This window comes from Astatotilapia calliptera, chromosome 9 (assembly GCF_964374335.1).
Source record: "Astatotilapia calliptera chromosome 9, fAstCal68.1, whole genome shotgun sequence".
In the NCBI taxonomy this organism is placed as follows: Eukaryota; Metazoa; Chordata; class Actinopteri; order Cichliformes; family Cichlidae; genus Astatotilapia; species Astatotilapia calliptera.
Genome location: NC_137430.1, coordinates 22,669,334 through 22,683,152, shown reverse-complemented (window position 1 = coordinate 22,683,152; position 13,819 = coordinate 22,669,334). Strand labels below are relative to the sequence as shown.

Below are 13,819 nucleotides of genomic sequence, written 5' to 3'. Positions count from 1 at the left end.
GCCACGCTGTGATAACAATAACACACCCAGTAGTGCTACTGAGCAACTTCTCCGCCAGTGAATTATCCAATTACCATCATAACAAAGTCAATTAGCAAAATGAGGATATTCATCTAATAATGAAAGAACAACACTTTATAAAATCACCTATAAGCTCCAGAGAGTGGGGCTGATGACTGTAGTTAAGATACTGGTTGTGAATAATAGATTCTATCTGATAAACAGTGCGGGAGACTTAATGAATAACGATTCGTTGATGCCTTTCATTGCATCATTTCACAATAACTTAGAAAGCTTCATCCCCCTTGCAAATATCTGTAACGTTAACATGTTTATCGCTGGGGAAGAAATCGATAATAAATAAATACACATGCACATCTCCCCCCAAAGGATTTGTGTAATTTCTTTAACTAAATTAAATAGCTGACAGAAGAAATACCCGGGGAGTCAATCTTCAATTCTTCTTTATTACTAAAATCTCACGTACACGTTTGGCTTTTCTTTCCCTAAAATAAATAAATAAATAAATTTAAAAAATCTTCTTGTCCAACGTGAATGATTCTTAAATGTATTTCCAGATGGAGACTAATGCTGCATACAGAAGAGGAAAAATAGAGTATATCTCGATCAAACCTTTACTGAAAAGAAACGCCTTTGATGCCGTGATTATACACAGGTCACACAATGGATAAAATGGAATGAATGGATGTATTGATGTGAGGAGAGATGAAAGAAGAGGCCAAACGGATGAAAGAACAAGCGTCGTGCATTCAGCATAGCTTTACATTTATCTAGGACATTCAGGGTACATCTCCTTTTTTACTTTATGAATTCCTAAGCAGCTTTAATTGCCGTTGTAACTGCGCAAAGTGCCTTTAAAATACAGCTTCATCTGGAGGAACAAAAGCACCCTTTAGCCCACAAATGTACATACATGCATGGCTTCGTGGCCTTGACTGCTTACACGAAGCAGTCTTTATTAAATTCAAACTCTTTCTGACGGTGACATGACGGGAACATCAGAGCAAATTCGCTCTTTTAAAAAAATGTAAGCGGAATAATTATGTTTCTTACAGAGCACTGAGTGCAGCTGGATGTGAGTTATGCCATGGAAATATTGCCAATATCCACCACTATATAAATTCTCTCTCATTGATCACCAAAGTGGCCACTGGAGAGTGACTTTCAATGCCACACAAGGCAGAAGGCCTCTCAGGGCTACGTGGGTGCTGAGGGAGGGAGGGTGGCAGGGGGGCAAAGAGCTATATTTATTTGACTTCATTCGGCCTGTCTTAATGCAGCGAGCCCCAAGGACTGCACCACAAAACAATTAGCCTGGATTTCATAAAGCAATCAGCACGCCACCTTGTCTAATGCAACCGCTTCACACATTGACAGTCTGTATAAAGTGGGTGTTATTGAAAGCTTTGTGTTCACGTTAGCTTTCGCCTCAGTGCATTTATGAATCAATTTTTGCCCATAAAAGAAGCTTTAACACTTAAGCTATTTTAGTGGAAATGCATTATGTAAGTTGTCAAATGTACGAGAGGCCCGGTAACGATTCAGGCTCTTCAGAATGAATAGCCGGCCCCCATTTTTATAATGGTCCTTTTGAAAATGTCTGGCTGAGTGCGTGTGTTTGCTATTAAGATGTTGTCAATCATTTTTCCACTGAAATCTAATCCATGGAAAATAATTTCACATTTAAAAAAAAAAAAAAAAAAAAGAGTGAAGATTAAAAGTTAATTATGTCCTTAATTGTTTGCTGAGCGGAGCTGCTGCGGCGCTGCGACAACACGCGACACTATAATACGGTTTTCATCATCAAAAGTGTGTTGCGCTGCTGACTTGGAGCATTTATGTTGGACGGGGATATGCGGGCTGTCGGAGCGTAAAGGATGAGCGCGAATAGACAACAAGCCACATCATACACAAGGTTTAATTCCATCAATACACAACCAATTGTCCCAGATTGTTTGACCATTGATTTTGTTAATACCACTTGGAAAGTTGATGTGGCATTGCGCTGAGAGCCGAGAGAGACAGACCATTTCACTTTCATTTTTCTATCTCAAGCAGCGTGGAATAAAGTCTAAAAAGTAATGTTACACCCAAGGCACAGTGCTTTATAGAAGAGAGCAGCCTGTAATATGCAGTGCGAGCTTTATAGTGATTTACTTAACTCCTTGTAGAATGCAAGAGAGCCAAAATCACCAGTGATTTAGCTCAGTGTTTCATTACTCCCACCAAAGCCCTCAACAATAACACAGGGCATAATCTTCTGCCAATAACTCCAGGTGCTCTTAGTCAGATGGCTCCCTCTGGACCTGCAGGGAAGTAATACTCTGTTTAGAGGCTGGGGTGGAGAAGCTGCAAGGGATAGGTCAATAGTGTTTCTGGGGATAGAAAATCACCAGGGACTGACTTTTGAGTGTCTGCCGGTAACACTATTAGCTACATTATGGCTACTGCTGCCGCTAGGAGAGCTGTCATTTCCTTAATTAAGAGCACAGCGAGGGGCAAGAGGGAGAAGAGGCCACGGCAATCTCTCCGGGCCTCCCGCATTAAAGCCTGATTCCTCATCGCGCAAGGGCGGAGACCTTACAGGGGAGAAAAAAAATCTACCTCATTCGTTATTCTGGCACAAAGTGGAATTATGGAGTTAGGGAATTACGTCGGAGGTGGTGCCAAACAGAAAGGATTTTACACCTCAGCAGTTCTGCGACTTGTTCTGAGGCCATGTTTAAGCCAGAAGCAGATGAGGAAGATCTCGAAGGACAGACAAAGAGGAAGTGGATGAAAAACGAAGGCGACAGGTTATGTATGAAAACAACAGAAAACAGTGCACTTCAGTTTGTAGAAGAAAGCCTGCAGTTTGTGATGAACGGGTGAGGAATATGCATGTAAACAATGCTTAAAGCAGCGAGGGTCATGTGCGCCAACACTTACGCTCTCACTCATGGCCACAGGTCTTCACCAAAAGGCTCTCTGACATGAGAGTGCTCTGCTTCGGCTCTTACCTGTCTCTTCCTTGATGCTGGAGTGGGGATGGAAGCGGCACAAGCACAAGAGGGACCAGAGGGAGGTAAATTGGTGAGAAGAGGCAATGCCCATTTCAAAGGTCAAGAAGGAGAGATGGTGTGATGACGAGAGGAAGCAGGAGAAGGGAAGAGGAGGAGGAGGAGGAGAAGAAAAAGAAGGGGAAAAGAGGGCTTTTGTGTTGCATCCTCACAGGGGACTTGGGACACTTTGCACATGAGCACATCTGTTATGGAGCGTCCTCCTCATTCCCAAAGCAATGTCAACCTGATTAGCTCAGGGTTGAAAGAGGCAAATAACAATCTAAATTATTCTTCATCCTTTTAAGGCCATCAGTAAAGGAGGGACGCTGCGATGAAGACTAGTCTTAGAGAGCTGTAAGCCTTTTAGGAGATGCCTGCTTCACTATTGCTCCTCCTCTTAAATTACTTAAATGATATTTGCTGTAAATAGGATTCTCCCGCCTGCAGCCTGCAAGCCAGTGATGAAAAAAGGCCTTCCTTGCACTCAGTATCATACCACTCTACTTTGTTTTTATAGACAAACCCACATAGTAAACCTACAGCTCTTAAAGTAAAGCTAAAAACATTTTAAAGCAAAAAAATTGCAATAAATAAATAGAGACTTGAGCTGTTTATTGCGAACTATTTCAGCTTCTCTTTGTTTTTTTTATCATGTGAAACGAATAAATCTGGATTTTAAGTCACTGGTTGAACAAAACAAGAGATTTAAACCTTAATTTCTGTGATGACTCCTTTTTTACTATTTGCTGATGATTTTACACCAATAAATTAGCAACTGGAAGCAACTTTTAGCTGCAGCCTTGTCTTTGACTTTAAAGTAAACTGAGGGCAGTAAATAACAAAAACTTTGATGCATCCCACTTAAAGAGCTTCAAACTTGTATCTTCACACTACGATCGGGTTAAGAGGAGGCTTTTGTTTTTTTAAACCTGCATCTGGTAAACTGCAGGACATATAGAAGTAGCCGGTGGGGTGCGAGCCCAATCCAGCGTGGTGTGTATGAGTTGTGTGTGCACGTGTGGGGGGCTAGACACCCACATGTCATGCCTGACACATCAGCCTCGGCCCCCCAGGCTATCTGGCGCTAATGCTGCCTATGTCCCACTTTCTACCCCTTGCCCCTCAATGCCTCCTCTCCTCCTCCCCCACTCCTCACCCGTTTCTTCTGTCATAGAGGTATAATAACAATGGATCACAGCAGCGCTGCAGCACAGGCTCAATCACCACAGGATAACATCAGGTGATACGGGCTGCACAAAAGTATATCTTACCTCCACTGAACCTGAGCTAAACGGAGTTTATCTAGAAATGAGTTTATCTGGCCAAAGTATTAGTTCTTACTGTATTGCCCTGTTGTGGCCATATTTACAGAGCTGAGTGGGTACAGGTGGAAACAAGCAAATAATCATACAGCTAAAAGGCACCCCACCCCAGCCCACCACTCCCAGCACATTATTCTGGTGGAGCAGACAAATAGTGGAAGGAGGGACGTCAGGAAATAGTATTGCTTTGAAGTCCATAACTCTGTTCTGGAGGAAAGAAGCATCACAGTGTTATTCCTCATCCTCAGATATAAAGGAAAAAAAACATAATAACTTCTCGATAGCCTGGATCTCCACTGCCCTATACTAGCTCTCCCCCTTCGCCCGCCCACACCCCTGCCTCATCCACCATACACCCACTTCTCCTGCCTCAATCTTTGGTTTCAAAGGAAGCGAATCAGCCAGAAGGACAGAAGGTTATGCATTAGTACTGGTCATTGCTCAAAGAGCGAGCGTTATAAATAATAAAGGCTTGTGAAGGACACAGGGGCTCTGGGATGCATCTCTAGTTCACGCCACACAAGTCAAAGACAAGACTGTAATTTCTATTCCGAAAATGTGACCCTTGCAGCTTCAATTACATCTCAACAACACAAACCGTGTCCGTGCCAGGAGATGTGATGCCTCTTTGTTAGCTCTACATGAAAGGCTTAGAGATATTGGTTATGGAGTGGATGCAACACATGCATGGTTTGTTTTGTTTTTTTGAAAATTATTTGCCAACTTAAAGAACGTGGATAACTAAAATAAATGCATACTCAAATTCAATTTGTTTTCTCCCCAGATGCCCACCTATAGATCTTGTAATCTAGTCAATCTTCTCAACTTTAAGCCAACAAAGAATGGGGAAGAATTAAACTGGCAGATATTTTGAAGTTCTACATTTTGCTCAAAGTCATTTCTGCATAAACAAGCATCAGAAACGTGATGACCTTTGCTGCTGCTCGTAGCAAAAACAAGAAGTCCGCCTTGCGCTCATCCTCCCTCCCTGTCCTCCTCGCCATGCACTGATTGTGTTGCGCTAGCCACGGGCTCTGCGGGCACATTAGCCAATGTATTACACCTGCTTTACAGGCATGCATTAAGCTTGTTTTAGAGTTTGCGCAGACAGCTGAAATCCCCATAATGAGATCCACCTCCCGGGGAGAGACTTGTTCCCTGTCGGCCTCCTTTATCCACTCTTATTTACTCAGCGTGGCCCATTCAACGGCGGGTTTGCGCCACTTTATTACTTAACCTCACCACACAACGTTACGAGGCTCTCTGCATCAGCAAGCTGCCTTTCACACCATGCATCCCGCTCGCTAAGCTGATTACACAAAAATAATAAGAACCCGTGCCTCGAGCAGTGTGCGCTTGTGCACGCCCCTTTGTGTGATTATATGTGTGCATGAAAGAGATTTTTTTACACAACACAGTTGTTTTGTCTCATAGCTGCAAAATATATCTATCACCAAGCATGGAAGCATTCAGAGAAACAAGGTCCAATCTACAAATCCAGTTGAAAACATTATTCTGGGTTGTTTTCTAAGAATTCTTGAAGAGGATTCACCTCTGCTCGCTATTTATTCGTTTTAATTGTCATATTTTCACATGTCCACTACACTGAGAAACACTTTTCCATCAAAAGGACCTAAAATACATTTCAAAATGCCAACTTCAATTTCAGTGACAATTACAAGCATTTAACAATCAAGTAAAATTATGAATTTGGGGTAAAATATCGTCAAACTCAAAATATGTGAAGCTAACATCATGAAAAGGTTAAAGAGAAAATCTGATGAAACCTTTGGTTTGCAAAATGTGATTAAAATAGGAGTACTACAATATCTGTAATGACACAAATCAATAATCAGTGGATATGATTTCTTTCCTGGATTCAAATTAGATTTGTCTGAGGGGCTCTATGGATGGAAAACATGAATCAGAGAACTGTGAGATGCTTTCTTTGAGTTTCTTGGAGATAACAGATACATTAAAATTCTTTAAAAAGTAGTTAAAATGAAATTACATCAAATCGATATGTTTACCTGTGATGCTGTAAATAAGCAGAAAAAGTGTTCCGGAAGAAAAACATCCTTTTTAAAATATTTTCATGCTTAATTTAATTTCATTGCATTTACTAAATGTTTACTCATATTTGCCTCCTACCTGACTTGACGCCCTGTCAAAGAAGCTTCGAGTGTGGCTTCATTTTTTTTTAAAAGTGTAAATGTTATTTTTGGAAATAGGCGTCCAAATTACAGCTCAGCGACTAGAATGGGAAAACATCTCAAGGAGAAATTACGATGTTCTTCCTTTTTACTTTAAAAGTGAACATATCAGAAATGGCACCGTTCAGTATGTTTTATAAGACAAAGTAACAGCTTCCTGTGTTTCCTGTGTCTGCAAGTAGCAGCAACAGCTGCAACCATAACCAAGCTGGATGTGAATTCCCTACTCTAGTTTGGGATTATTCCTAAATCATCCCTTGCTGGGATCAACACTTGACTATAGGCTGCTTCACACTGACCTTATTAAAGTCTTTTTTAACATAAGAAGGTTACCCTCAGTTATGATGGCCAGTGTTGTTAATCGAGCAGATTGGACCTCTTTCAGTTAGCTGAGACTGTTTTGTTTTGGTTGATGTTTTTGAGTATAAGTGTTAAACTGTACAGAATAGAGCCCAAGTGATTTATCACAGATTTGCTGATTCTAGTTATCCAACAATGCCACTGTCTAACTAAAGTATACTGAAGTATACTATGATTTTCCTTTCTCAATATACATTTAAAGAAATGTTTCTATGAAAATCACATTTTTCAAAAGTCCACTAGTGGTCGGACTTTAGTCCAGATGAAATTAGCATCAGTAATCCAGAGTCCAATCTGATTATAGATGGGAACGAAAACACCCAACAGCACGCTGGAGCGTTACAGCAGACGTACCGTTCGGGTTGGACTTTCTGTTCCGAATGACCTCCAGCGCTGGGAATCAATGAAGATTCGTTTTGTTCTTTTGGGGAGGGGGGCGTGCCTCTAGGTGACCTTTGTGAAAATGTTCCACCATTTTGCCAGAATCCGTATAAGTGCAGACCATTTCATGTAGACAGTAAGTGTATGAAATGAGTGCTCCTGTCGTTCCAGCCTGGCTCTCTTTGACAGCATGATGATAGAAGCGTCACATCCTTGGGAGAGTAAATGCAAACTGACAAGAGATGAGCCTTTGGTTGCTGAATATAATACCGAATTGTGCTCTGAGTGTCTTATTATCTTGTCTGTTGATGTCTGAAAGGGGGAGATTTGCTTGAGAAGAGAAGACAGAAACTGTACGCATCCAACACCATCTCGTCCTCTGGAAAAAAAAAAAAGATTGCTTGCCCTACTAACCACAGCTTTCCCACCTAATGTCCACTTCTACTTGGAATAAATACAAGGCAGCAGGATGTTTGTGGTGCCTCGTAGCCCCTGTTACCTGAAGTGGAAGACTATTTGCACAGGCAAGCTTTTAGGAGGAGAACGACCCTTTCACAACTGCAGTAAGCATGTGGTGGGTGTAGAAGATGGACAATTTACTGTAGACAAACATGACCGCTACTGTCATTGTCTCCCCCTGACTTCTTCTGGCACAAACTCTTTTAAACACTATTAAGGCTACAATGAAAAAGTCATACACGAGGCCTACGGGAAAGAAAAGTTAGCTTTTTGTCGTCCTTACAAATATAAAAACACATAAATGGCACATGTAACCACATCTCAGTGCAGACGCTCATTAATATTGATACTCAGCAAAAGCTGTTTGCTATCAACAGTCCTCCCCCCACCCCCACCCCCCCAAAAAACAGCAAACAAACAAAAAAAAATATCTTGTATAACCTGGAGTCTGTCACTATATTTCAAACTGTTTGAATCATGAATCGAAAGACTCGGTTAAATTACAGGGGAACAAATGAAGTCTCAACATGATTTACATTCCCTTGAAACTATTAGTGCGCCGTCTATTCGTGCACGTCTGTCAATCAAAAAACTGGAGCAATTCTGTCAGGGATTTTTTCAAAATAAGAGGCGTAAAACAGAACAAAGTCGTATTTTCTTCTTGTGAATGTGAGGAATGAAAGTATGCCATTATCTCGCTTCCTCGCCACACAGAGTTGAAACACATAAAGAAAAGCATTGGAAAATATAAGGCTGAGTTTAAAGGCCTGTCTCAAGGTTGGAGCATTTATAATCATAATACATAATACATAATACAATCTCTCTGCAGCCACGAGAGTTCCCTGCAAACACGGGTATAAGCAAATGTAGCTCATAATGACAACAAAAGCTGTAGTTGTTAATTACTGGTGAAGATCTTTCTCTCTTTAAACTATTCATCCACTCAAAATTGGTCAAATTTGTCACCTTTTAAGGAATTAAGTTAAACAGTCTAGTTTATTTAAACCTTTCTGGGCACACGTGTTAGACTAAGATGACTTGGGAGAAGCATCAGAGATGTTGTTATGAATCTTAATGGCAAATACCAAAAAAGAATTACTTAAAAACTAAAAAATACCAAAAAGTTACATTTGCAGGAGCATAAATTACCACCACACCATGCCTTTCCTTTTCAGTCCTGAAGCGTTTCAAGAAAGAAAGATGCTGATTCTCTTCTTCCTCTCCAACCCCTCACCCCTACCCTCACCCCCACTCTTTCCACTTTCTCCCTCACAGCAGAGGACATGACTACGCCACTTCTCCTCGCCATTCCCTGACAGGTCGTGTGGGCAGCGGTTCCCAAACTCAACCTGCTGCTGGCACAGCCCAGGGCTCTGCCACCGGGCAGAGAGGAAACGTCTCCTCGAAATTCACAAGTTAAAGAAGAGCGGCTCCGACTAGACACATGTCCGATGATGACAGACCGTCAGCAAACATCAAGCAGTGCTCCAGGAATTACTGGATCTATGCATGTTTTTCTAAGCATTTGCTCCATTAACAAAGCAAATTAATAGCATCAAATAAATATAAAAAAAAAAAAACTAGCAATGCATCTGCTTATATTTTGGTGTACACACGTGAGAGAAAAAGACAAATAAAAAGCAGTGAGAGGACTCAGAACTGATCAGAAAGGAAGAAAAAAGGAGAAACTTGATGCTTATTAAACCAAATTGCAACACTTTTGAGACAAATCCTGCAGAACGCAGTCCTTGTTTAGAAGACTAGCCTCGGGTTATTCTTGAAATAAGGATTTAAAAGACAACCGAACTCTCTCAGATTGGGTCTGAGAGTAAAATTTGGCTCGCCCTCCTCTAAATTCATATTTTGCTTCATTCACAAATATTTGGCCACATCACTCTATAGGCATGCTGCTATACTTTCTTCCACACCCCCCTCCAACACTCACACACACACATTCAGATAGAGACGCACATATTCAACATATTAACGCCTCTTATTAAAAAAAGTTGCACTGTTTACTGCACCAGAAAAAGCAATTACATATCAAAATCACTCACACACAAAACCCACTTCCACAAATACAGAGACAGCCTAACTTCCAGACCATCAAAAGCTGAGGAGAAGTTTGAATACATATTCAGTGCCAACATCTGAAGCCATTAGAGGAGAATTTTGTCACTTGCTTTCTTCCACATCAAGAAAAAGGAAAAAGAAAGAATATAATAAACTAATATTAAAATAAAGATAAAAAGGTCAAATGCTAAGATGATGACATAATCAGCTTTTTAAATCCTTCAGATGTCTTTCTAGAACATTTTAAAAGGTCTTTTGCAAAAAAAGAATCAAGCAGAATAAATAAACTCCATAATATAATAATTTAATATGTGAAGATGGATAAAACTCACAAATATGGATAAAAGTACATAATTCTCATTGAATTCTGTAATCTCAATTTGCCTCTGTGTGACAGAAAAAATAATAATAGATCTTCAAATATTCAGATAATAAAAGCAATGATGAAAAACAAACGTTTAGAGCTAATTTTCATTTTTTCATTACAAATTATAATTAGAAAACTAGCTAAAATGATTATTTCTGTCATTATGCTTATTGATTTATGACGAGGCTTGGTGATTGAGTTTTTTTTTTAAAAGCACACACTTATCTAAACACAGCCCAAACAGTCTCAACACTCAATTAATGAGATAACTGCAGAAATAATGAGCATGCTGACTGAGAAATTGTCTAATTTTGAACACAATTCCCAACTTCTAGACTAAAAACAAGCAGCATTAAAAAAAATAGAGGTCTCAGCAATTATGCAGATGCTAGATTTTATATGTGATGTGCTAAGAATTAATACAATAATTTTGGGAAGAATGCATGTTATAATTAGGATCAGTTGCATAAAATTCATCATTGTTTAAATTATAAATAATCAAGAGTTTCTCCATTTAGATTAAAGATGAACTGTATTACATTATCAGACACTCTCAGAGATGTGAAGTTGGAGTGAAAGCAAAAAATATTCTAACTGGAAAAAATTAGTCAGTTTGAGATCAACTTTTTAATTGACTTTATAATAGAAGAGACCCATAAAATGCTGCTTTCATAAAATACACAACAATATTAAATACTTTTTCCCTCCAATCATAACTTATTCAGGACTAACATGCAATAAAATAAAAATATACTGCAGCTTAAATACTTGTGCACATTTTCTGAAGTCTGTAGGTGAATGAATTCTATTAACACTAATTTAACCATTAACAAATCTAAGCACTTGCTCGTTGCTGCACTTAGTTTGCCGCTGCTGACACCTGTCCCAGCACTGGAAGCCCTCTGCTTGTACCAGTTCTCACCCAGACCTCATCCAGCAGCTTTGTGGAGGAGAACGGACGGACGTGAGGTGTAAGTTGACTTACCGTAAAGCTTGTTGGGAGTGCCCTCTCTGTCCGTGGCCTCGGAGGGCAGGAGCAGGGGCTCGTCGTTCAGATCGCTGTCTGGGGTGGCCGCTTTGTCGTCCGCCCGGAGTTCTGCCACGCTCATGTCGCTGCGCAGGGAGAGCAGCGGCTTGCTCAGCTGCCCTGTAATCATCGGATCCTGGAGGGAGCTGAAAGCCCAGGTGGGAAACAGGGAGGAGAGGGGGGGGGAAAAAAAGAGAAAATGCCCCTGGTTAGATGTGCTTCGTGGTCTCACCCTCACCGGCTCCTTCTCTATGCCTCTACTCACTCTCTCTCTACCCAGCTTCTCCTTTCTATGGCTCACTCATCACTCTCCCTCTCTCTCCTGCTCCCTCCCTCTCCAGCTCTCTCTTTTATCTGAGGCTGGTGCTACCCCGCTGATACTGCCGGCTGCTGCCTGGTGAAGAACTGTTACGGATCGCGTGGCTTTGCCATTATACCCTGCAGTCCTAAAACAGTGATACATCCATCTCCAAGGGCTCATTACTACCTGACATGTGCCTCATCTTCAGCAAACACTAAGCTGACAGCAGTCTACAAAGAGGTCCATGGACTGTGCGCTGATAAATAAATGAAATAAATCTAATTCTACATCTAAAAGGAACATATGAGCGACAGTACACACCGCTGATTATATCAATTTTCACATAGTTTGCGACAACAGATGAGATTAAGGGTGACACCGCGCAGCAGAGTGGGACAACGTGAACTTAAGGCCTGATCTAAACAAGAGATGAAGTCGCCGATGTTCCCAAATTTTTATCCCAATTATTATCTTTTCTTTTTCTTTTGTCAACACTTCAAAACAAGAATGAGAAGCATCAACGTGACGCGATTAAAGTATTAGCCTAAACTGAGGAAAATACACAGTGTGCTAAAAATACATAATTTAGCAGCAGCACTTGCGCCTATTTAAGTCTGTTTTTTGTTTTCATTTTATGGAAAACTTTCTTAAAAAGGAAAAACTTCTCTTACCAAGACAAAGCTCCAGCAGAAAAGATGGGAAAAAGTGTTTAATGAAAGTCCAAATGTTGAAAAGAGTCAAAGCAGCAGCTAAAACCTGCTAAAACCACCACAGCACAGGGACTGGCTATTGCATGCTTTCTACTGAACCAGAAGCAGCCTCCTCAACCTTCCTGCATTTGAATGGCCACCACAGGTTCAAGCCTGAGGTAGCTTCCTAAGACAAACCCTGGAGATGTCACCTCCTCCCTCCCTCTCTCTCCCTCTCTTGTTCACACACACACACACACTCTCTCCCTCCCTCTCTGTCCCTTCCTCCTTGTGTCTTCGCACTGGAAAGCTCCTCAGACAGCGTTCATCCCACCTCAGGCTCTGAGGCGCAGACACGGAGCAGCAGGACTACGGCCTTCTTTCTTATTTATGAATCGAGTACAACCTAAATACGTCTGAGCAAAGGACAGGTGACCATGCGGCTCATACAGGCGCAGAAAAGGAAAAAAAGAAAAAGAAGGGTGAGCCTTATCTCGCCCCCTGCACCCATCAGCAACCCCCACAACGTCTATTAGGGTGGTCAATGAATTCCTACCCAGAGGGGCCTTTTTAATGTGCTCATCACGAGAATCTGCCCTCTTTGATATGACACATGATAATCTATGAAAATGTTAATCAATAGGGGTAGTTTAGGCTGTTAAAAAAACGTGAGCCGACTGGTCAATACTCATATCCCCGGTAACAATGTCACTAGTCATCAGGGCTTCATTTGTGCAGCACTTAAATGTGGGACACTGCGCATCAATGCACCTCTCGGCCCGCCGAGGTAAACACATTTTCCCCTCTGTCTGAGCTTGGCCACACTCTGCATGCATGTGGGTCCACCCCCCCAACCTCCACCTCCTAGCTCCTCTCCTTTGAGTTGCTTGATAGGTCCACTGGAGGGCAAAATTAATACCTAATTGAATCTTGCAGTCATCAAAATAATCAATAGTTTTTTATTATTTATTCTTCACAGTCTGTTGACTGTTTGAAAGCTCAGAGGGACAGCGGAGAGCACAGGCAGCCCTGAAATTTCTACCGTTTCACAATGTAATTTTCACTGGGGCATGAGAGTTTGCAAGACCTATAAAAAATGAGAGCAGTGGTTTTTGTTAGGAGGTGGGGGGGGGGGGGGGGGGGAATAAAAGGAAAAATGGGAATCTTTGCCCCAGCAGCTACGATGAAAAATAGAATAAACAAGCTACTGACACTTCAGAGAAGGGCAGGGTCCTTTCTGTCCATCCCTCCATCTTTTTCCCTTTCCCTTTTTCTCCTTATTTCATCATATCAGGAGTGTGGCGCTACCTCTCTAATGCTGGCATTTCTCTTCCTGACAGACTCCAAACAAGTGCTGGGAATGAGATCAGAGCTCTAATCTTCCCCTGGCCTCTGAGGCTCCAGGATAAGGGGGCAACACATCTCTCACCATCTCACACAGCTGTTAATTACTTCAAAACAGCCAGCTTTGCTTTATTGCAGTCACTCCAACCAAAGTGCATGTTTTTGACTCGTTTAAGCTGAGTGAGTAATGAGATAACGCTAATCTTGTTACAATAATACGT

The 13,819-nt window shown here is 41.3% G+C and overlaps 1 protein-coding gene across 3 annotated transcripts in view; it reads right to left on the bottom strand.

Annotated features, from left to right (window-relative positions):
* Window positions 1–12,405, bottom strand: part of pou6f2 (POU class 6 homeobox 2) — a 69,447-nt gene extending 57,042 nt beyond the window's left edge. For 2 of the 3 annotated variants that reach the window (XM_026179875.2, XM_080306081.1), the window contains exons 1-2: window positions 12,237–12,405; window positions 11,223–11,410 (exon numbers count right to left, since the gene is read on the bottom strand). In XM_026179875.2, coding sequence (XP_026035660.1) covers window positions 11,223–11,394 — 172 coding nt within the window. In that variant the 5' untranslated portion in view covers window positions 11,395–11,410; window positions 12,237–12,405. Of the gene's footprint in view, window positions 1–11,222; window positions 11,538–12,236 lie in introns of those variants that run through there. The other variant, XM_080306080.1, reaches the window with a different exon arrangement.
* Window positions 12,406–13,819: the final 1,414 nt, after the last annotated feature.